Source organism: Molothrus ater, chromosome 3 (genome assembly GCF_012460135.2).
Source record: "Molothrus ater isolate BHLD 08-10-18 breed brown headed cowbird chromosome 3, BPBGC_Mater_1.1, whole genome shotgun sequence".
Lineage (NCBI taxonomy): Eukaryota > Metazoa > Chordata > Aves > Passeriformes > Icteridae > Molothrus > Molothrus ater.
Window position 1 is genome coordinate 69276983 of NC_050480.2, and position 24254 is coordinate 69301236.

Here is a 24254-nt window from a genome sequence, read left to right on the forward strand (position 1 = left end):
CCAAGCAGGCATGCTTAGGCTGTTGTTGTTTGCCTTCCATGGCTGGTTAATGAAATCAGTCAAATAGTTCCAGAGCTCACCGGACATTTCCAAGCCCTCCATCAGCAGTGCTGGCTGTGCTGGGAAGCAAATGCTGTTGTGTGAGACAGCTGTGGCAGAGGTCTGGGAGCACTTGGGAGGAGTTTGGTCCTTTAAAGAACCTCTGATTTCAGGGGGAGCTCATGCACAGAAAAACCCCATCCTCACAAAAGGCAGGCAGAATACTCCCTGTACATTGCCCCAGAGGCAGCATGAGAAAAGTGTGCTTGCACAGATCCTTCTGAAATCAATGAAGCTGCAGCCACTGCATCTATCCAGGGATCTTCTCCAAGATCAGGACCTCACTCTGTACTGTGCTAAGTGCAGGGTTTTTTCTCCCCATGCCTTAAACACTGCAGAAAGTGAGAAGTGTCAAGGGAGGCATGAAGATGGAAGGGTCATAGATACAGCTTTCAAGAACAACTTATACATATTTTTCTGTGGCTTCATACTCAGGGGTCTTCTTGTCTGTGACCAGGCAGGTATAGGAATGAATAACTGCATGCACTAAGAGGGGAGGAAAAAAAAGAAAAATAAAACAACAGCACATTTAAGTGCATTTTTTTCTTGGAGTTTTATTTTGTTTTAATAAATCTGACACCAGTCAGGGAGAGAGAAAAGCATTGCAAGACCGAAAGGAAAGCAGAGCACGCTGAGGGTGCTTCAGATTCTTGCTGTCTTGAAGATGTTTCATCAAAATGTCTTTGAGCTCTCTCCCTAGACTCAGGAGTTCTTGGATTCCCCCCCCACCCACTCCTTTCATTTTTGTTGGTTTTTTTTTTCGTTTGTTTGTTTGTTTTTTTAAAAAGCGAGCTTACTCGCCCGGTGTGATTTCCAAGCTTTCACAGCTCTAATAAATAAGGAGCACCTGTAAAACAGTAGCTTGACTTAAGTGAATCTGTACAAAGGAAAATATAGAAATACAGTATATACATAGTGCTCATAGTGCACCATCACTACAAGGCTCTGGTTCAACCCACTCTGCTGCCCTGCTCCCAACACCACTGACACAGAGACTCTGCTCCCTCCTCTCTTCCCCGCAGCAGCCTTATAGAAAAGGTGTACTCTGAACACTCAAGAGTGAACAATTGCTTTATTCGAGTTAGTAAACAGTTACACTGAATCACAAGGTGATCTGAAATTTTTTTTAAGTTTTTTTTTCTTTTTGATTTTTTGTGGGGTTTTTACATGTTTTTGTATTTTTTTTTCTTTTCTTTTTTTTTCTTTTTTATTTGTCAGAATGGGATACTCCACAACTCTCTTACCAATTCAGTGCCAGTATAACATGCTCTAGTGTACTTTTGGACTCTTGGCTACAACTGTACAAGTGCACACAAGTAAATTCTACCCTGTTATCCTCCACCCACTGATTGAGGATCAAATTGCACATTTCTCTTAACCATGACAGGAGAAAGCAAACAGTGAAACAGAATCATGGGGGATCTTTCTCACTTTACCCTTGTTTTCATTGGTTTGTCCATACCATTCTAATTATCATGAAAGGGCTATGCATATGGAGAGATTGTCTCACTGCCTTCCTGGATCACTGAAAACCATCAGGGTTGAAATTTCATCCAAGTCTTTCGTGACGCCCAGCAAATATTCCCCTCAGATTATTTTACACCTTGAGGGAATTTTGGTCTTTAGTTCAACACTCTTGCTCTGTTCCCAAATGGGGCGCTATTTAGGGGAATTTAAAGAGAAAGCTGAGAAGAATAAACATTTACTGAGTTCTCTTGGCATTCAGTCTCTGAAAAACCACAGTATAAACTATTCATGCTGCTTCTTACATCTGTCAAATCAAAAATTAAAAGCCATAAAAGTGTAACACTGAAAATATGGCATTAGAAAGGATAAAGGTGGCCTTTGTAAAAATAACAAGGAAAGTATATTAGCCAATAAAATATTCTAACTCTTCATTTAAAAGTGCATCATGGGTAGGACAGAGATGACTCTGAAGCGTTGCTACTCCAGTATTACCCCTTTCCCCCATCAAAACTTGAATAGGTCCAAAACCATACAATGCAAATCACGATTCTTAGTGTAGCAGCAAAACCACAGCAGTTTTTCAAAGGAAAAAAAAAATTAAAAAAAAAATCCGTATCATTGTCCAGTCTCAAATATCTGAACTTCGAAGTCAGTGAGGGCAAAGTACCTATGTTGGTCCATGTGGTTTTTGAAACCCGGGTGAAAAATCCCCCCCAGCAAGAAACGAAGAGGGAAAAGCGTTCCGAGAGGAGAAGAGGGGTGGTCGCAGGAATGCTGAGCACACTGTGTGGATCTATGATGTGCTGTCTTCTGGGTCAAAGGCACCCGTGGGACCGAGACTTCCTCGGGGGCTTCATGACAGGAAGCTCTTTCTTTGCTGGACTTTCAGCCAGAGGGGTGGTGAGCGGACCAGCTGGTGTCATTCGGTGCAGTGACGTGGTTTGCTCTGCTCCCTTTCTCCATGCAAGGTACCCTGTCAGTGAGCGCTCCTGCAAAGCAGACAAGCAGAGGGGGTCAGGGAGAGCAGCAGGAGGCTCATTGCAGGCAGGCTGGGCACTGCCTGAGCTCAGGTCCCACACAGCCTCATGCTGGGCAGGTAGCCAGGCCGAGGCACAAGCCCACTGCTCCGGCCTCACCGGCCCCTCCTGACTCAAGGGCCATTGGGACACGCAGCCTCCAAGGCTCCTGGAAAGGAAGATGGAGGAATTCCTGTGATACAAAGCTGGAAGCTGATATAATTAGAGTTAATTATCAACAACACCCTGGCAGGTATAAGCTCCTGAGTCTTATTGTCTAGGGGATACTGGGAGATACCATTGACTTCCCTTGTCAGCTGGCCATGTAAGCTACCTAGCAGGGATTGTCCCCTCTGTCTCCCTACACAATGAACTTTGGACTTTATCTCAATGGATGGGATCTGCTGTCCCCTACAGATTTGGACTGAAACTCTGCAGTACTTAGGAGCCTTAGTTTTGGTGCTGGGGCACACTTCCCTTCTCAGTCTGCTCCACAATCTCCCCTTCACACTGGCTCCTCTGTAATCCCTCCCAACAATGTGCCTGTATCCCCTTGCCAAACCTCCATCCTCCTTACAGCAGAGACTGAAAGGTACATGGAATATGTTGACCAGCATAAACTTCCATGGCATGGAGACCAGGATATCTAGGTTAAGGAGTAACGTTTGTGCTTTCAGGCAATGTGCCCAGTGAGATGAGCTTCTTTGTGCGTACAGAGAGCTGTGAACAAGAACTAGACTGAGAATTGGGATCTATCCACCTACTAAGGTGAAGTACACAACTGCTTTCTGTCACATTTTTTGGCTTGAAGTCTTGGTGTAAAAAGGGAAGCACAGAAAATTAAACCTGTAATGTCTGAAGCTTCACGCTGCTCTCTCTTTCCATACATGAACAGAAATGAATTTCCATCCCTCACTAACCAGTCTCATAGTACATGGTACAACACAAACCAATAAGGGATTTCACAGAGAAGGCATAAAGAAGTTCAGTAGCTCTTGATGCTTTCTGCCTGGAGCAGAGATGTGTAAGTTCTGTCTATTTTCCCCTGTTGCAGATGGACTCAGAGTAACAGGGTGTGCAGAAGGGCAAGAAGGACCTTCCCTGTTGACTGGCTCATAGGGCAGTAATCGCGTTTGATAAATGCATCTTTGTAGCAATCAAGTTACAAAATAAAAATCCGTATCAGGCATCGCAGGCAAAGTTCTGTAAAGAAATGAGAACACACCAGTCATCACTGCTTGGGAGCTCAATGCTACACACCTCTTGCCAGCACTAGCGTGCATGACCAGCACAATAAAGTCAGCTATTTATATCACCCCCCAGAAAAAAAACCAAATTACTTTTTAGGAGAGCGACATATGCTCTTCACCCTAGCTGAACCTGCCTTCAACACACATCAAATATTGCTGATCAGATAGAAAAATTGCATCAACCACAAAAGAATTTTCATTAGGGTAAAGCCATGGAGCTGAAATTATGTGAGCTGTGCTGAGGTAAGCATACTGGGTTTTGCTTGCTTTCCAAAGTCAAGTAGGGCTGGGCTGATCCTGGGTTGGAAGACCACCTAGAAGTTAGAGGCAGGCTGTAGTTCAAACCCAGGAAGCAGCATGGAAAAGATGAGGGAACGAGAACAAGTAAGAAGGCTCATTTCTGCCCTATTGTTAACATAAAGGGAAGGAGAATAACTCAACTGGATGATGACCCAGCTAAAGCAGGTGGCTTGGAGGTTCATCTGTGTGGGCTCAGACAGTGAGGCAGTGCTGCCGTGCAACAGGTGAGAGCTGCACTGGTGCCCTGCAGGGCTGTTAGTCAAAACCTGAGCAACAGGCAACTCTGACACAGGCTGCACTCACCCACACAGAGTTTCCTCTTTGGCTGATGCCCGACACATCCTTGCTCACAACAGCACAAAATTAGAGCATGGCAGGTCAATTTGGCAACTCAGGCAAAGCCTCCCCACTCTTTGCTCCCCCTCTGCAGTTACCCAGCTATTTCCACGTGCTGTTGCAGAGCTACAGCCCTTTGTCCTGTGGTGGGAAGCTTGGTCCTGCTTGGTGGAGCCAATTGCTGGAAGTGTTCCTCACTTCCCTGCCCCTCCATGCTGAGGAGCTGGATGGCTCAGCTGTGGGGAGATGTCCTTCTGCTCCCCCACACCCAAGCACTGATCCCTGTGTATCTGCTCCCAGCACTGCCCAGGAGTCAAGCTTGGTGGCATGCTCCTGATGGCCACCAGAAAGAGCTGCTTTTCCACAGTGTCCTCCCCAGTCCTGTCCTGCTCCCTCAGAGGGGCCATGTCATTGACATGGCTTTGGACTCATACACACATCCAGATGCACACACAGTTTTTTCCATGGTTGCTTCCCTGTCATTCTATGCCGCATTGAACATTTCTGTCTCCAGATTCACATCTTATTGTTCAGGAAAAATTAGAGACTGGGTGGGGAAGGCTGAAACAACCGTTGATGTGGATTGGCATGGCAGAGTTTCCATAATTTAGCACAGCACTTAATTCACCCAGACAATGAATGCTGATGTGCTAAAACAGGCCTGGTTCATCTGGGACATGCATGGCCCTAGAGTAAAGGCATTACAATTATTTTCTCAGGGAAACTGCTCTGAAGATAAACCACAAGAGTGCAGCTAAAGTCAGCATGGGAGCAAGCTCAGCCCTGGAAACACTCGGGAATCATCTGTTACTTGTAATAGTTCTGTAATTTTTAATTTTATTTTTTTTTACAATTCTTAAAGCAGTTCAAGCTTCTTCATTAAAACCTTCCCCTTTGAATACTCTATGATTTATCTTTCCATGAGCTAATGGAAGGGATGCCACATTGCAAAAGTCAGGGAGGGCTTTTAGCTCAAATGGGAAAACAAGCTGAGTCCTTAAGCACTAATGCTGGATTTCAAAGAGAGTGATTTCCTTCTGCTCTGACTTTGTAAGCTAAGGATCCTCCTCAGCTTTGGGTCACCTGTGGAACTCAGGCTTTCCCTTCTACTGAAACATGAGCTGCAATCTGAGCAAACATTGTGACTTTAGGGAATGCATTGGGGAAGAGCCCTGGGGTTTGCCTTCTATGCTTAGGCAGAAGAATTGGTAAAGACACCCCCAATTCTATGAATTGTTGCACCATTTTCTCCAGGCTACTACTGACAGGGGGGTGTCTGGTTTATATTTTGGGGCATTCTGAGGTATGTACATGGATCATGCAAAGAGGAAAATGCCATCATGGTTTTGGACTTCTAATCTCTACACTGGAAGTGACTCCTATGGCAGACCACAGAGCCTGCCAGGGCCAGTCCTGATTGTAATTGGGTATACTCCACAACAGCAAGGCAGCCCAGTCTCCCCCAGTTAGTACAGCACCAGTGTGTTTGCCAGCCTTGTAAGCAGTGTGCTTTGCCCCATTGGTGTGCAGATGTGGCAGAAGATATGATTTTCCTCTGAAAAAAAAAAACAGCCAAATTTTCAACAAATTCTCCCATTCTAAGCTGGGATAAAGTTGAAATTTTGCAAGGTATTAAAAAAAAAAAAACAACAAAAAAGCAACCAACCCCCCCCAGCCCCCCCAAAAAAACCCCAACCACAACACCCCCCAAAAAAAAAACCAAATCCAAACCAAAAAACCAAACTGTACCAAACAAAAAAAAAAAAGCCCCAAAAGTGAAAAACTGAAATACAAGGTAAACCAAATCCAGACAGTTTCTACTCTCCTTTCCTGAAACAGGCAACCACTGTGATGCAACAACCCTTCTTTAAACCTCCGATTTTGTCTGAATCAGAACAGTAACTTCGACTTGCATTTCAGCAGTCTCCTGTGAGCCTAAACCACTATTCCAAGGTGCTTCCCAATTTTGTTATTCAACCTGATCTCTCCAGTAAAACCAGTTAAATAGCCAGAGAAAGGCAGTTTAACTGTTGGTGGTGGTAAGGAGGAAGGTGAGGATGGGTGTCTTGCTGAGCCACAGCCTGTGCCTCCCTGAGAGTTCTCCTTCTCACCTGGGCTACACCTGGGCCTGGCTTTTTAACCTGAAATGTTATTGTGGGACACAAAATTATAACAATTACAATAACAAGACTTTCTGAAGCAGCAATGAACTTTCTTAGTGAAAAGTTTCAGCATCCTGTATCAGGAAGCAATCACCATTTTCCCATTTTCCCCATGAACAACTCCACTGTCCATAACCACCCAGGACTGCATGCCTGGCACTGTCCTCACAGGGTTTCTCCCTGGTTTTCACAGCCCTTGTTCTGGTTCTTTTCAAGTCTTAACAAGAGCAGATGCAGACTCATCCAAAAGCAAGGGGGCATGCTCAGGTGGCAAAAATGTCACGTGGATTATCTTGTGGGAGAAAGAAGAGGAAAAGCTCATCCAGAACACATAAGAAGCAAGTGGGTGAGACCTGGCACAGACCTCAGCACAGTGTCAGGCACCTTAGGGCATCTCCCTTATCCTCAGCACTGAACTGGGCACTGAAAAACCTGGATTGGGCCCAAACACTGCATTAGATTTTCTCTATTTCTCACCCCAAGAAGACAGGAACGATGTTTTTACCACCAAGATAACCATTTCAACAATAACTGGCAAACTTTTCAAATAAAACTGAATTGGCATTTTAGCTGATCTTTCAAATTTAGGGTCACAATTCAAATTTTCAGTGACTTTGTCATGTATCCTTTCTAGTCATGTTCAAGACTCTCTCAATTGGAGAATTCTGTGGGAAGGGGCTTTTTTTCCTCCTCTTTTTGGATAAGGAACTTAGAAGTAGCAGCACAAGTAGTTCATGAAACCTTATAAATATTTGGAGCATAAGCAGACGACACAAAGTTTTGCATTTAAGCACGTGGGCTCCAAATAAATAGCTGAAAATTGCCTTAACCATAGGTTTCAATATCAATCACCTGATGATGGGATGCAGATCTTTCCAGAGAGGTCAGAATTCCATAGTTATGTCACTCAACACTACCCAATCCTGAAACCCCCTATTTCTTAATTTATTTTTTTTTTAATATCTGCCTTCATAGAAGATGATTACATTACACTGCATGAAAGTCCAAAACTGGGACTGGAAGATGGAGCACAGCAGGGAGTAGGGGTGTCCTCTCAGCAAATGCAGTTCGGCCTCTTTGCCTTTAGATAATTTGTTATTGAAGGTTGGCTCGAATTTAAGGCAGCAATGTTTCAGAAACACTTGGAAAAGCAAGCCAGCTGCAGGGCGGATATCATTACAAATTGAGACACATGTTGTACAGGAATACCATTCTTTTCAAATACCAGAGTTGTGTCTGGGGAAGCCAAGCCACGCAAAGAGTCGGAGGCAGGACCTCGAGCTGTAACGTGCTGGGGGCCTTCAGCTTGCATTAGAGGCACCAAGCTCTGAGTGCACACAGCACTGAGCAGGATCAAGCCCAGATATTTAATCAGCTGTAATTTTCATGGTAGAAGCAAACATTAAATAGTTGAGGGTTCTGCAGAATGTTAGAGGTTACTCCAATTCATGGCTCTCACGAGATGATCACACACATTTCCAAAGACAACTTTCAGTCCTGTGAGTGCACCGCAGCTCATTATCAAAATAATGTAAATAAGGTCATTATCAGGAGGTCTCAGCTGTGAGGCTTTGACTAGTGGAGGCACCCAGAAATGTGCTTACCTTTATGGGACCAACAGGAGAGACTCAGCAGGTAATCTGGAAGCAAAAATTGCTTCAGAAAGTCTTGCTTGCCACTGTCTGATTTCTGCCTGACTTCTTGCTCAAGAGCTTTGTTTCTACTTTTCTTCAATCTTCCACTGTGTTTTTTCAAGCAATAATTTAATTTTATTTAAAATCTATACCTCACTGCTTGAGTATGTCCAACTTTTTTACAAACACAGTCCTCAGAAGTGTTTTGCTCTTTTCTCTCCCACTTTCAGGTATTGGTGTTAAATAGTCTATAATCTTCTCACAGTTGTTCAGAGCTCACTGCTCCGCACTGAGGTTGGCCATGGTGTTTCAGGGTCAAGCTTCACAAAGGCTGTGAGGTGCTTAGCTCCTCATCAGATTTCAGTGGCAATCAGACACATACCATCCAGCATCTTGGCCCCTACAAGTCAAGGCAATCGATGTCTAGATGATGTTTTTACAAGTGTTTTTACAAGAGTCTGTTTTACTATGGTCTTTGTTGTTAGGGACTCTGTATTTAATTATGAGTGGTGCTTTCCTCCCCACCCCCATAAAATTTCCCTGTACCACTGACTTTGGTAGCTCGACAGCACAAGGACAGGCTGATGAAGAGCTCGAGTCTCCCCATAGGGCTGTTTCACACTTAACACTTTTCAGTGCAGCCAAACCTGCTTTGAACCAATTTAAATAAGAGGAGCATTTTAGACCTTATAAGTATGAAAGTGCCTGAACAGTCTTTAAAGCCTGGCAAAGAATTATGAGCAACTCATTGTTTCAATATGAATGTGGGTTGCACCAACTTAGGGAATGCATGGTGCTTATTTCAGTTCAAATTATTTTAATTTCATAAGACAATTAAAACTAATAATGGCAAGTAAGCACCAAAATTATCTCTGAAATTGGTGGTCTGAGGTCCTGGGAGCTGTCAGGTAGGCTACAGTCTGTAGGTGTCATAGGTTCTTCAGATTTCTGTGGTTCTGTCAATTGAGCTAAGCCTTTTTTGGCTGTCAAGTTCTGGCCGTGTGTGTTGTTTGCCAACAGCCCTAGATGATTATTACCTTTACAAATCAGACCAGGTGTAGTTATTTTCTAAACTGAGTTCAAGAATCAGATTTCATATTTGAAACATGTTCCCTAGGAGGTTTTATAGAAAAGCAGGAGAAGCCCATCAGAAATCAGCACTTGCTCCTTTGATTCAAAGAGTGTGCAGTGATCTATGGCAGTGTACCACGAGCCTGCTATTTACTGCCACCAAGACGGAAGTTAGCACTCCCACACCCCGGCAGCAAGATGTGGGAGCTGAAAGCTACCCTGGAAGTATGTCATTTTATACTTCACTATTTTGAGAAACTTTTTTTTCTTTTCTTTTCTTTCCTTTTTTTTTTTTTTTTTCCCTGGGAAATCCTTTTTCTGATTTAATATACCTGAGAAGGTACATAGGCAATTTTGAAACATAAGATCACACTTCTAGAGTCAGGCAGCTCTCAAGGGCAAAGCTTCAGTTCCAAGCAAACGTATTTAAGGCTTTGTGGTGTTCAAAGTCTCTCCTCTCCCCCTCTGGATAAATGGAAAATTTCTGTAGGCTCATAAGAAGCCAGGTGAAGGAAAACTTCTGAAGCAGGAGAGTAGGTGTTAAGTGTATGAGTCCAATTACTCTGCTGATTTAAATTAGTTTGGCACCAGTAGAACTATATCCAGTTAAAATTAGCTAAGGCTCTGGCCTGTAGTACCATGTCAACAAAGATGACTAGCATAGAAACGTGTTCAAATACAGAAAAACTGTTTTCACCTATATCTTTAAGGTCAAATTTTTTCAGAGCAAGCTAGGCAGAGGTAAGAAAGATGTTGGTAGATAGATACGACAGTGACAGAGGAGATCTAAAATCTCTAAGGCTGAAAAAAAAGGAGGTTAATAGCTATGCTCCTTGCCTCAGGAATCCAGACCAGAGTAGGAAATCTTGTGCTGGACCATGGGCAGAGGAGCTCAAAGTGGGATATATACTATTTCTGCTCTGAACTGAGTGTTCTACATGCTGTATATTTTTATGAGTAGGCTGCATGGACCAGACAGCTGAAGGTTTGGGCCTTTCACTTTCAGCAGATGCTGACCCTGAAACATACAGGTTGGCTCTGTAGATGGCCATACACCTACTATTTCCATTACTTCTGGAAGAAATTCTGCTGTCACAAGCAGAAAAACTCCTTCCTTTCCTGATCCCTCTGTCTCCAACACAGGATTACCCAACACACACACATACACACACACAGAAGCTAGTTGTGAGTTTAGCATGTGCCACTTCATTTTCTCATTTAGTTTAACATAACTATCATGTTAAATCCAAGCAGGCCTCTGTGTTTTCATTTCTTTGCTTTAGGAAACATTGACATCAAAGCTAGTGGGTTAAAACTGATCCCGCCAGGGCATAAAGCATGTAGGCAGGCAACACTAACACTGCTAATTTTAGAAACTCACATTGCTCAAACTTGAAAATATAACACTCAACAGAATACTCTTCCTAGCTTCATTCCTTTATCATAGCAGGACTTTGGCACTGAGATATCTTTTGATAGTTTTTCAAATTGCATCAAGTTAGAACAGCTTGACAGTCCACATCCTGATGGAGAAACTAAACTTTAACATCAAGGATTATGTTGCTGATTAGCACTTTCAATAATCAAGTAATTGGTACATTAAATAATCCAGAAATTGGCAACTTGCCCAAAAAGGTCACGCTTGCACTGATTCCTTTTTAGAGAGTCCATGTTGCTGTTACATGAATTCAATCTGTCTGTCCAGAAATCTAGCGTAAAAATATTTGGCTAATTTCCTTCTTGTCACACAATTTGATGGGAAATAAAATCCAGGAAAAGTTGCACATTAGAGCAATATGTTCAGATTTTCCAATTCAAGTAGGTGAGAAGCAAGAGGGAAAAAGACAACTGGCTGGACTTTTTGTCTCCCAGGTTAGTGTAGCCAGTGCTATCAATACAAACCTCCAAGGGCCCAAATCAACCCACTTGTTAGTGTAGCTTCTCTCCTCTTTCTAATTTGTTAGAATTTCTGTGAGGTTGGAGTCTCTCTTAAGGTATTCTCCCCACAACTGGACTGCAGAAGGGTTTTATCTCCCTGCTTCTCCGAGGCCTGGGCAGGAGGAACTAACCCATGGGCATGGCAGAGGTCAGGGCTGCGGGTGCAAGAGGCTACACTGAAGTTCTCCACTCCCTGTTGTCCCCTCTGCACAGACACAGACAGGCTCTGAGCCCTGCTCAGTCCTCACAGGCAGAAATCCCTCAGAGGGGAGGGCAGAAATCTAAGGCAGAGCCCTTTTGCTCCCCCAGACTGGCTATGACCAGCAATGCTGAAATAGCAAAAGAAGGGCTCTTCATGAAACCACAGAGTCCTCACCTCAAATCAATCATCAGAGCTGCACAAATCACTCGTGCGTGCCTTGAGGCGCTCAAAACCCACCCGCCTTTCACTGAGGTACCCACTGGAATGAGATGGTTACCATGCTGTTTACTTCTGCAGGGTATTTGGAGTATCCTCTTTCTTTTGGAGCACTTTAGGACCCTGGTCTCCCATATCTTCTGCACAGAGGCTACTTCTTTTCTTTTCCTGGAGGAACGAGGGGATGGACACAGACTAATAACCATCACCACCCGTGCTATGCTACTGCACAAGCCCCAGGGGTAGAGCAGACACCTCGGCTGGGCTTCTTAACTTCCAGTATCTATGTGGACATCTAGGTCTGTGCCAGTCACCCTAAGTTTACCTCACTGCAGGCAGAAATAGGCACCCCTAGGTCACAATTCATCTGAGCTGTCTTAGTTGTTGACTCTGGGATGAGCTCAGCTGTCTCTTTGGAGTGCCTGCTTCTTTAGGTAAAAGAGAGTTTAGACAATTAGCTCAGCTGCATCTTTGTTACAGATGTCTGTATTGGGTCAGATCAATCATGCCTGGCAACCCGAAAACTTTCCTGTAAGACAACCCTTACACTGAGGCAAAGAAATATGAAAAACTCATGATGAAAGGGAAAATTGCTATTCCTGAGGATAATCACAGTGGCAGCTATTGACATTTAGAGAACACAAAGGGCTGAGGACAGTAACTGGAATGGTAAAGAATCCTTCTCTTTCTAATGCAGCTTGTTCAGTTTGCCAACTTTCTCTCTTAAATACTATCTGTGATGTCATGAATAATCACGTCAACAGGAAAAAATACACAACTTGGTGAAGCCAGCACTCTCTCTGAAGGTTTAGCCTCTGGCTTTGAATGATACTAAACTCTTCTTGGGACTGGGACCTTGAAGAGGCAGCACTGCTGCAGCCTGGATAGTCCAGGCAAGCAGAAATAGATGCTAAGAACCAGCCTGTCTTTGACTACAGAGTAAGCACATAAATGTGCAAGTGTTCGAGCACTGTCTTGAAATAAGCAGCTATGAGGAGCTTCAATGAGGTGGGAAAGGAAGGGTTAACCATGGCTCTCCTAAAATTTAATAAAAAGGACACAGCCAAATAGCAGCCTTCTCACTAGATCAAATCACTACCCCTAGGTAGAAGCATGCATACATTTATGAAGGGAATCTTTCAAGCTCCAAATGTAACAGTGGAGTTTGCAATAAAGATATTGCTGCTGAGGGACATATATTCCATACCTCAGGGGTGGGTAGGGGGATCCCCACTAATAGGACCTAGGAGTGTGTAAAGATTTAAATATTAATTTGACTTTCAAGTTCCTGTATATGCTGATTACTAGTCCAAGAATGTGATAGTTATCCTCTCTTCTTATTAGTGTATCTTTTATGTGTGTCAGCACATGCTGAGAGCAAAGAATAATGGTTGTATTCCACTGAAGAAAGTAAATAAATACTGTTGGTGATCAAGGGAAGAAATGTTTCCAGCCCTGCAACTAGCACAGGGAAGGCTGTGTTAACAAATGAGAAGGCAGTCCTGGCTATACTATATATCTTTGATGGTGCAATTAGCCCACACTGATGGAGCAGGGAGATACTGCAATGGCCCAGATTACACAGCCTGCTGCTGCTATCTGTGGCTGTAGGTGCCAAACACCACTGCAGCCATTATTTGTGCTACTAGGAACAGGGATTTACTGGAGGCTACAGAATATTCCATGGATTGCAATGAAATCTGGCATGTCACCAAGCCACATCCGGCAAAGCATCAGTATTTTACTGCTGAACAGATTTCTTGCAACACCCACCATTTCCCCTTTTCCTGAAAGAAGCTCTCCGTGCTCGTGTATCGAAATAAATTCCATTACATTAGTTTTGTTAAGGAATATATTCAGTGCAGGTAGCGCAGTGTGCAGCTGCAGTGCCAGCTGCAGGTTGAGCTCTGAGGGGGCCAGAGCCCAAGCCTGAGCACCAGGCAAGAGGGTGGGAATGGGCACTGATCCTTTCTACAACAAAGGACACAGGATGATCGCACACCCCCAACAACCCCCAGACTTCCCTGTGCTTAGATTGTGAGGGTATACAAGGCAAAAAAGCCCAGGGTTCCTTTGTTCTGCATCCCTACTCAAAGGCATCAGCTCGAGCTGTTGTTTTGTTATTTATTTATTGCACCATGATGAAATTATTTTAATGATTGGGATATCTGAGAACTCTGATGTGGAAAACCTGGGGTCGAGCCAGTGAGGAAACCTGGTCTGATTGTGTGAGTGTGGGGTGTGTAGCTGTGGAGGGGCTTTGTCCCAGCTCAGGTGTTACAAGAGTGACTGCCAGAGCCGTTCTTGGGTGGTCAGACAGGGCAGATTAGTTAGACAGTTTCTCGCTCACAGGTTTGAAGCATCAGACACATACTAAACAAAGAGTTTTACAAAGGTGCTATGCTATCAGAGGGATTCAGTAGGCTGGAAATTGGAAATGAAGGATGAGAGGTTTCTGCATCTGGAGCACTGTCCTTAGGCAAGCCATGGGGTTGGTGGAGTTACCCATATCTCTGCCTTGCTTTGCAGCCCTACCAGGAGCCACAAACATACACCAAGCACCGGGCTGGGGCAAATCTCAGTGGCTTTTTTAAGGTGGGAGACTTGCACCAAAGACAGATACCTCAGGAAGGGCAGTAAAGCCCCAGGGCAGAGGTTTTGCTGCAATAAGCTATACTGGGCAGGTCCCAAACAGCAGGCAGTCCCTAAGCACCAATAAATGAGAAAGGAAAGCCCATGGAGAGGAGTTCAGTCTCTCGAGAACAGCTCAGTGGAAAGCCAGGGTGCAGTGTGGAGGCAGACCAAAGTGAGATGGTTGGAGGTGACCATTTGCTAAGTCCATTGGATCTGAGCTAGCAGGAAGCTGCTGGGTCATCTGGCTCTGTGCTACGCTGCAGGGCAATTTCAGTCATTGTGAAGGCTTGAGCTGCTGTGTAACTCAGCTGGAATAAGTAAGCAGATTAATGGCCCAGACCTGTACCATATTCTAGGCAGAAAACCACTGATTTTGACATACACAGCACAATAACTTCACAGCCAGAACCATCATGATATGTTCTGTGAGCAAAAGTGTAATGAGGCTGCTGATGAATGGAGTACTGACAAGTACAGATGCAATACAACACAAAAAACAATACTACAACACAAATACCAGTAGTTTTCTGAAAGTGCTCATAAATTGGAATTTGTATCTTTCTCTTTCATGAAGGCCACATCCACATGAGCTTGCCCTCACACCTGAAAATACCGAATTCTATTCACACAGAAGGCAGTAGTGATTACACAAACCTTTACTTATTCTGATTTCGAATTCGGAGACACCTCCTTTTCAATGGTGGCTCCAGATCCTCTGGCCCTGTGCTGAGCATTGGCGTTGAGATAATGCACGGCGCAATAGCAGTCTTTTCTGCTGGTTTTGGCACAGGCTGGATCACGCAGCCTGTCTTGGGCAGCATCCTCAAAGCATACGCATGGTCCTCGTCTGCTGGATTGTTAAGGTTCGGGTCCTGTTTGTCTCCCCCAGCCAGGGGCTCCTCCCCAGCCTTCTTGCCAGCCTCTCCCTCGAGGTGGCAGTTCGAGGCGCAGTTGTTCTCCTTCACGGACTCCAGCTCGCTCACTGCCAGCTCCTCCGGGGACTGGGGCTTTTTCGGCTCCTGGGGCGGCTCCGGGTTCTTGGAACCCTCTGTGCTCTTTGTGCCATTCACAATGACGTTGCACACCGCTGCGCCAGCTTCCAGTCCTGGCGTGCCAGAGGCCAAGGAGACGGGACAGCAGTGAGCTCCGTCACTGCATGGTAACGTTTTTGAGTCAACCGGGCTGCAGTTGTCCCTGCAGTCATTGCAGTTCCTTTTGTCCGAGCTACCAAAAGCCAAATTTACAACACTGTTAGGTTCACGTTCAACTTTCACCTGGGCGTGCAGAGCCCTGTGGATGACATTGTGCAGCCTAGACCGGTGGCCCACTGTTAGGTCTATCACACCGTCCTGTGGACCCTGTAGCACGCTGGGGAAACCAAATTTACTGTTCGCTGGACTACTAGGTCTGACAGTCAAATCAACAACTTCATTTTTACTGTGCTCCTGAAGCACTTTAGCTTGATTAAGGGACTGGCCTGAGCAGCTCGGTGATGAGTCAGAGGATTTGGATGATCCTTGCTTTGACTCTCGAGGGGATGAAGAGCTATTGGTTGGCTTTGCCCCAGGCGTCTCGCTGGAGGTACTCGGAATGAAGCTTTCGCCATTGCTGGAGAAGCCATTGGGGGGTTTGGAGTCGTTGATGTGAGGGATGGGGATGGGAATAGGGATGGGAACGGGCAAAGGGACAATGACAGGATATGGCACTAGTAGAGTTGGGGGTGGCACCAGTGGGGCGAGGGATGGCAATCCAAAGTTCATCATCTGTGGCATAGGCATAGGACCATTTGGCATCATGCTGACAGGGGGGAAAGGAAGACTGGGCAAAGGAGCTCCGGGAGGGGGAGGTGGCAACAAGCCAGGAGGATTCCCAGGCATGGTAGGTGTTGTGGGGGGATGGATGTGGGGGGAAAGCATTGGCCTGTGCATGGGGCTAGAGGTGGGACCCATATTTCTGGGACCACCTGGTGGGGGACCAATTCCAGGAATCATCGGATTTGAGAGAGGGCTGTTAGGATTTGAGGCATGGTGAGGTGGCCCACGAATAAACGGTGGACGGATTTGCTGCATAATTTGCTGTTCCATGAATATGGGCAGAGGAACTGGCCCACGGTTTGTCATCACCATGGGAGGACTGCGAGGAGGGACACCAATTGGAGGCACAATGCTAGCAGGTGGCTGGACAGAAACTGGTGGAATATTTGGATTCTCACTGATGGGAATAGGTTTGGGAACTGGCGTGGGGATTTTAGTGACAGAGCAGTTGGCAGTGTCAGACGGAGAGGCAGTGGTAGACGCTGATGGTCCAGGGCCTTGAATTTGGCCAGCTGCAGACGCTGGGGATGGGGCTTTTCTCCGAGCATCTGCTAGCGGTATATTCCAAGAATCTGGAGTCAGCAGCTGCACCCCAGTGCCTTCTGCTTTATTTTCGACTGGAGGATGTAATGTACTGCACAGTCCAGCTGGAAGATTGGCCTGTGTCTCTTTGTAGAAAATGTCCATTTTGTACTGATTGAGACATTTTGCACTGCAGAACTGAAGCCTTCTTTCCCCGTCCCCAAAATCCAGATACTCTTTTGTGTGTCTTATGTGCTTACACCAGTCACATACCTACAACACAGTAATAAAATCAAATCAGGTAAGAAAAGCAATCTTCTCTTCATAGTGTTATTTTAAAAGTAATTTTTCAGTTGCTAAACACATTATTTTTCTAACAGGAAAAAACGAAGTCGTATTTGTGAAAACTGCACCTTTTTTTCCCCCCCAACATATTAATGAATTGAATGCCACTCCCTTTTCTGTCTCCCCTGATCTCAGTTCTACCTTATACGATGCTTTATATGTCTTAAACCCAAAGCACAGAAAAGAATCCTCAGCTGGCATAAACTGTTATAACACGCATATGTAAGCATGCAAAGTCCATACGAGTATGGCTGTGATCACTCCTTGGTGGCAATCTAAGCATGCCTGTGCCATCTGAGATGCCATGCTACACAAGGAGTGTGAGAAGTGGGAAAGGACTCAGAGAATTGCTGGAAATGAACACAAACCATTCTCTGCTGAACTGCAGCACACAGTAACATTTAGTATTCTACCAAGGGTATCAAATAATAGGTTGGAAAGAGTGTGGTATTTCAAAATGGCATCACAAAGCAAAAAGCATCACTGATTCTTTGCCCTTCGTTCCAAGGAGAAACTTGGAAAAAGTTGGGATATTTGCGTAAGGTTCGAATAGTCCCAATTTGTGATGTTTCAGCAAGCTGGAATTATTTTCTGAGCTGTTTGCCCACTCTTGTGTACAAGTCACTTTGAGTAAAACTTTTTGGCAAGCAATGACCTGTTTAGCAACTTCTCAAATACTATGGCAAAAAGTTTGCATTGCAGGCTCAATTTTGTTTTGTTTCTCTGCTTTCCATTTAATCCTTTTTTTGTATTGCTATTGGTGTGGTAAAGGCACAGCCAATTTTTTTTAAAATAAGGCTGCAGAACTAATTAAGCTGTGAAAGGTTTTCCCAGTTGTAAACCACTAGACACCAAAGTTCAAAAAATAGTCATTCTAGGCTTCAGAATCCATTACTTCAGAGAAATTATTGTGATTTCATTAACACATTAATTTTGCAACACCAACAGCTCTCACAGATGGTGAAGACATGATCTACAATTCAAATATGACTCTTGTTTGCACAAATGCCTTTCCTTCATATGGCATTTTAAACAAGAATTAATATGGGTAATCTTGCCATAGCTATAAACAGATAAACAGATGTCAGATTTTTCAGTGCCTCACTTTTTTGACAGAATTTTACACACACAAACCCCCCCCCAATTTTGTCATTTACATTTGTTCTCAAAATACTCCACTGACAGAGATTTTTGGTGCTTTCTATCAGCATGTTGAGCCTATGACCATGTCATAATATATCCTGGTATTGTTTGCTCTGCCTTTTCCATATAGCCCACATTAGCTTGTTTTGAAATGACTCTATCTTTTGTACAGAGGAAAAAAATACACTAAAAACCCCAAAGAAGACTATGATTGTGAAAAGACTGCATTAAAAGGATAATTAATTTTAATAACTATTGGCCATATAAACAATTCAAAACAACATATGCTGGGCATCTGATTACCCATCTCATTTAACTCTCAGCTTTCCTTTAATATAAACAGTGGCGACATTCTTGAGTTTTCAGTAATATATCTTTAATGTATATAGACACACACACACACACACACACACACACACACACACACACACACACACACTATAGGCTATGGCTATTAGCCCATTTAACTCCTCCACCTTTTGGCTGTCCTGCCAGGTCACTGTTTCTTTCCCTCTTGCTCCCCTCCCCATTCACACACACAGGCATACACTCCCTCCTCTCTTTTATCCCAACACTTAAATCAAGCTAAATAATCAGTTGAGAAGCAGCAACCCCTAAGTCAGCCCTGAAGTTTGTGAATGCAGGACCCAGATTTTTAGCTTGGGCATGCAGACACTGTGCCCTGTGAGATAAAGCAGAGGAGCTGCTGGTGCTGCTTGGCACATGTGGCATCAGTATGGCTGTATTTCCAGCATGGTGCCCCATGGCAAAAAAGGAAATTTCCTGGTGCAAACAAGTCCAGCCCTGCATTGAACATACAGTGACGATGACACCCTAAAATGTGTGGGCAAAAAGGCTGTGAAATGCATAGAACTGCTGGGATAAATGCCTGCACTGCCATGGTGCAGGCATCCCCCAGGCATGGGGCAGATGGGAAAGCAGGACTGCAGCAAGCAGGGCAGAGGGGACAATGTCACTTCCAATAGCTCCTGGATTTTATCAGGTATCAGCCCTCCACAGGAAGGCTCAGTGGCCATCACAGACAGCCCTGGAGCTTGTGCTGCAAATAGTGCAAGCACACTGCAGTGGTACCAAACCATCCTGCATATTTGGCATGGCTGTAGGTTTGCCACCCACCTGGCAAGGCAGCACACATGATGGAACCATCCTGTAATCAACCTCCTGAAATTTTCTGGCTTGCCACTGTTTTCAAAGCAGACAAAAGGGGAATTTGTGAGTCTACACTATGAGGTAATAAGATACATTTAACTCAGTAGAACTGCTGAATTTACCTTAAAGTTATTTCTGAGTGAGAGCTCACTGCTGTAGCCATAAAATGCTATCTATTTTGCATGCATGGAATCAGGATGTACTCCACCACACTCTTCCTGCTGCTTGCAGAGTATGCTCTTGCCCCAAGGGCTGGCAAAGATGCAGAGAGACTCCACATGTACTCCAGGAGATGTACAAAGAGATACCAGGAGCTCCCAGACAGCTCCTGAGGCAGGCTGGGGCAGGATGAAGCCCACCCTGGCCCATCACCATCTGTTTGCAGTGGAAAGACAAGGAGGAGAGTGGCCTCAGAGGTGTCTGCAGAAAGGGATGGAGCAGGACTTCAGGTGCATCTGCAGTGAAGACTTGCCCTTCCTTTGGGACAAGGAAGTAAACCACCTTGTAACCCCCTGCCAAAGAAGTGCCTGAGAAATATGAGAGAGTAAACCCAGTCTCCTTATCTTTCTAGGAAGAGACCCATCCGTGACCTTAATTAAAGGGACTGAAAGAGAAATACAGCTCCACAAAAAATCGTGACATCTTTTCTAATAATTTAATTTTATTTGTTAGCATTTGCAAAATTCACTGAAACACTCTACTGTATTATTGCTGTACTGATTTGTTTATCTCCAGTGGGCTCCTGTGTCTCTCCTGGCTAAACAAATATTTTCTCTTCCTTGGTAAAATATTTAGAAATCCCGCTTACAAATTCTCTACTGATTTCTCCAATTTTCAATAATTCGGTGAGGAACAAGAAACTCTGCCTCACTCACATATTGATCACATACCCTTCTGTATATTTTATCACTAGATAAAATTATTTAAAACCAGAGAAATTAAAGGCAGCAAATCTATTCCTCTGAATACCCCACATAGACCAAATGTTCAATAATTATCTCATTGATTTAATGCAATATCTCAAAGTGTTGAAGCTACAACATCAGTGTAAAATGTCCATCTTCTACATTCATATATTTCATAATTTTCTTTTGTTTTTTCTCTCATTCTTTTGACTTACAAAAGCAATCAGTCTGTGCTGCTTAGTTAAGATAAAAGGTATAAAAATGTGGGACTCATATGCAGGTAATATGCAGGTAATATGACACCTCACAATACCATACTATAAGGCAGAAAAACTGTCTCCACAACAATGAGGAAATTAGTAAAGGAGAAAAAAAATATCACTTAAGAATTAATGAATCAAGTCTGTCTTACAGAATTGATCATTTAAGATGAGGTCAATGAATTTATGATACAAATGGCTATATCAGTAAAGGTGATAAAATGCAGCAATATCATTCATTTTACATCTAACTAATGATGTGCTCAGAGTAATTACAGATTTCTTCTAAAAGCCTACACTGATTGGTTCAGATGTGATAGGTAAAACATATATATATCTCCATTCAATAAAATAACATTTTCTTATCTGTAGAGCACACAGCTGATGTCTTATCTTTTTAAGTACTTGCATTCTGTATGGAACATCACTGTTCTTCACAACCAGCTCAGAATTTCTCTGTTCATGTATTCCCTTTCCTTCCCTTTTCCTGCCTTATTCCTTCTTTTCATTGTATAACCAAGAGAAGAGCTAAACTGTTGCAGAGTGCTTATTGACACTGCCCATTGGATTGGGAGTGCTCACACATGGGAGCAGCTCCCTAGGTTTCAGTGGCATTAGTCACAAGCATTCATGCTGTAGGATCACATTTGGAAGGCCTGACCCAGCACCAGTGGAAAACAATGAAGAGGCTCCTCTTTAATGCAATCCATCGGCTTTGGGTCTGTTGCTTAACCCTGGCCCCTGCTCACCCTGGAGTCATCAAGAGCTTTGGTCCCAGTCTCAACAGCAGCAGAGACACAGACAGGGAAGGAGCTGCAGGAGAAATACCCAGGAAGAAAATAAATGCTGTTAGACTGAGTTACAGACGTTTCCTAACAAACATAGGCACAGCCACCATTTTGCACATTTCTATCAACAGGAGGTGTGACCACTAGTGGTGTCACTGACAATGAGCATGCACACTTCCAAGATAAGAGGGTGAAAACTTGCAAGGTGCTAACAGATCTCCTATGCACCTTCATCTCTCTTGGAAAACACTTCTAGGACCACTCTGGGAGAAGCACACTTCACACCATGAATGCCAGAACATGAATCCTGAATGACAGAAAGATCAGTATTAAGATAACAGCCTATCTCATTCAGCTGCAGCGCAACAGCCCTCAAGAAGATTAAATTTACCTAACTGGGGCATATCCAAGGCTAAACAACAGAATGAACATTCCTTCAGTACATTTAATGTATTTATATTTTGGTGGCGGGTTGCCAGCATGCTACTTATAAGCTCAGTGACTTGGTATCATTTATCTGCTTTCCTGTGAAACACACAGCAACCTACACCAGGAGACAACTCAGAAGACACTGCATCAGCAGAAACACAGCTCGTGCCCGAAATGGGAACACTGAGGAAGCCAGCACTGAGGGATCCCATAACACTCAGATGTCTCTAATACAAAGAGCGGGAATAAAGCCATTCCTGTTGGCATCCATATCTTTATTTTGATAGAAACACCCAAAGTGGAGTCCAGACATGGCTACGAGGCTGCCTTGCAGGCACAACACAGGATCCTGCTGTGCCCAAAAGGGCCTGGACTTCAAGCACCAGGTAATTAATACTTAAATCAATTGGCTGTCAAATGCAGGCACAAAGTTCACACATAGATGCAGTCCACCACTAACTTTTGAAGAATAATCTAGTATCAGACACTACTTCATTAAGAAATACACTTGGGAAAACCTGTGTGCAGAGGTATTTACATCAGCCTAGAGGAACCAGGAACAAGTAGCAATGGAAAAACCCTGATGTGATGAAAGATACCCTGTGCCTCTTACACAATGCTTTGGACAACTCCATGGTAAAGCTTGGCAAGAGGACAGAAAGTGGTCTCTAGGGCAAAGACGTGCCATTTTCCGCTTCTCCAGAACCAGAGGGTGACTGACAAAGCTCTTCTCCTTGCTCAGGACAACACCACTGGGGTATGCCTTGCAAAAATGAGGGCTGAATCACATCTGAGGACCAGACTTTTATCAAAGATGCTGAACAGATGCTGAAGATTATCAAAGACTCACTTCTTGGCATAAAATCCATGTATTCTACTTTGCTGAGTAGTTCCTATTTCCTTTTCTCACTGTAGTATCCAAGTGCTGTCTCTTTATATACATTCAGGCATATGTTCTGACTTCACGAACACCACTGCACATTTCCTATATCCTGTTCTGGCCCTGGTTGCCTTTCCTTTTAGCCCAGACTGGTCCTGGAAAGGTCTGGGAAGATGCCTGAAGTTTCTAGTACTGCCACCCAGCCAGGAAGTGTGAGGCATGGAGCCAGAGGCTCCCACCCCATCCCAAAAGCCACAAGGTGAGGACACAATGCCTCTCCCCTCCTGCCTTGCAGCCCAATGAGAACCTGACACACCAGCCATATGTTTTTCTGCAAGGGCTCAAGATTTTTGAAGTCTGCCAAACACTGGACACAGAAAAAATCTAAAAATTAGGAAGTGGCTAGAAACACACATACAGAGTTTTCTAGCACACAGCCAAATGAGTCACAAGTAGTGTGTTCTAGCACACAACTCAGTCACACCCTTTGCAGAGCACCCAGCAGCTGCTGCAGCATGGACACCAAGGCACCTTGAGACCCAGGCCCCCTTGCAAGGCTGTGGGCACTCCCAGCAGAACACCAGGGGAAAATTCCGTCAATCAAAAGGAAAGAAACCTAGATCTGTGTGTCCTGCTGGACTATGTACCCAACTGACTCTAAAGGAGCGTGAAACCTCTCTCTGCTGTCCTCGACAGCTCCCCAAGCTTATTGGGCAATGTGGCTATCTGCAGCCTCCCTTCTTTTCTCAATTTATCCATCAACAAGGCTTCTCTTCAGAGCAGGTCACCTAAAAGGTAATCCCCTCATAGATCCCACCTGCAATGCTAATCCTGCAAATGGCCCTGTTTCTGCAGTCTGTTGCCTGATTAAGAACAGAAAAACTTCAGGGCAAGAGCTGTACCTCAAGCGTTAATGTATCCAACACTTGTGAGCACAGAGAAGCTCTGGCCCCAGTGGAGCTCTGGGTTACACTGAGACTTCCTGTAAACATCAGTTTGGGTCTGTATCAATCTTCACCTCCTCTTCTGCTCACCTTCTGAGGATAACCTGCTTCAGAACAGCCCCTCAGCAGCCAAAGCCCCCATCAGGCTCTGAGTTCTTAGAGCTCCGATTTGTTTGACACAAAAATTGTTCCAAGGAATTAAACTTCCCTTTTAGCATTTCCTGGCTCAGAAAAAGACAAATATGAAGAAGAGCAAGGTAGGCACACTGTCATGCCAGTTGAGAAGGTGGGCAGGTGAAGATCTGCAGAAGGACACAACCATGCTCAAAAGAATAGGGTCAGAGTGAGGAAGAGGGGGATAATGTGTTCCACCCAGAGATAATGGAAAATTACAAACTCCTTGGAGAGGTAAGCAATAATCAGCACAATATCCTAATGCTGTTGTGCTTTTTTCACAGCTAATTGAGTTATCACAAAAGGTATTCAGCTGCCAGCACCCAGCGCCAAGAGATAGAGTGGGTGCAGCCTTGCCAGGAGCTGCTGTCGCTCACCAGCGTGTCCCACATTTCTCTACTTGATCCTCCTCCAAAACACCCACGCTCAGGCTTCCTCCTGACATGGACCAGGAAGCCTGGGGCACAGCCAGGGCTGGGCAGGGTGTGCAGGGTCTGCCTGTCCAGCACTGCAGCCACTGTGTGCTGGCCTATGGGGCTGGGGGCTTTGTCTGGG

The 24254-nt window shown here is 44.5% G+C and overlaps 1 protein-coding gene across 2 annotated transcripts in view; it reads right to left on the reverse strand.

The window, feature by feature from the left end:
• Positions 1 to 2443: 2443 nt before the first annotated feature.
• Positions 2444 to 24254, reverse strand: part of SOBP (sine oculis binding protein homolog) — a 112359-nt gene continuing 90548 nt past the window's right edge. For both annotated transcript variants that reach the window (XM_036379566.2, XM_036379565.2), the window contains 2 exons: positions 14980 to 16934; positions 2444 to 2555 (listed from right to left, as the gene is read on the reverse strand). In XM_036379566.2, coding sequence (XP_036235459.1) covers positions 14982 to 16934 — 1953 coding nt within the window. In that variant the 3' untranslated portion in view covers positions 2444 to 2555; positions 14980 to 14981. The remainder of the gene's footprint in view (positions 2556 to 14979; positions 16935 to 24254) is intronic.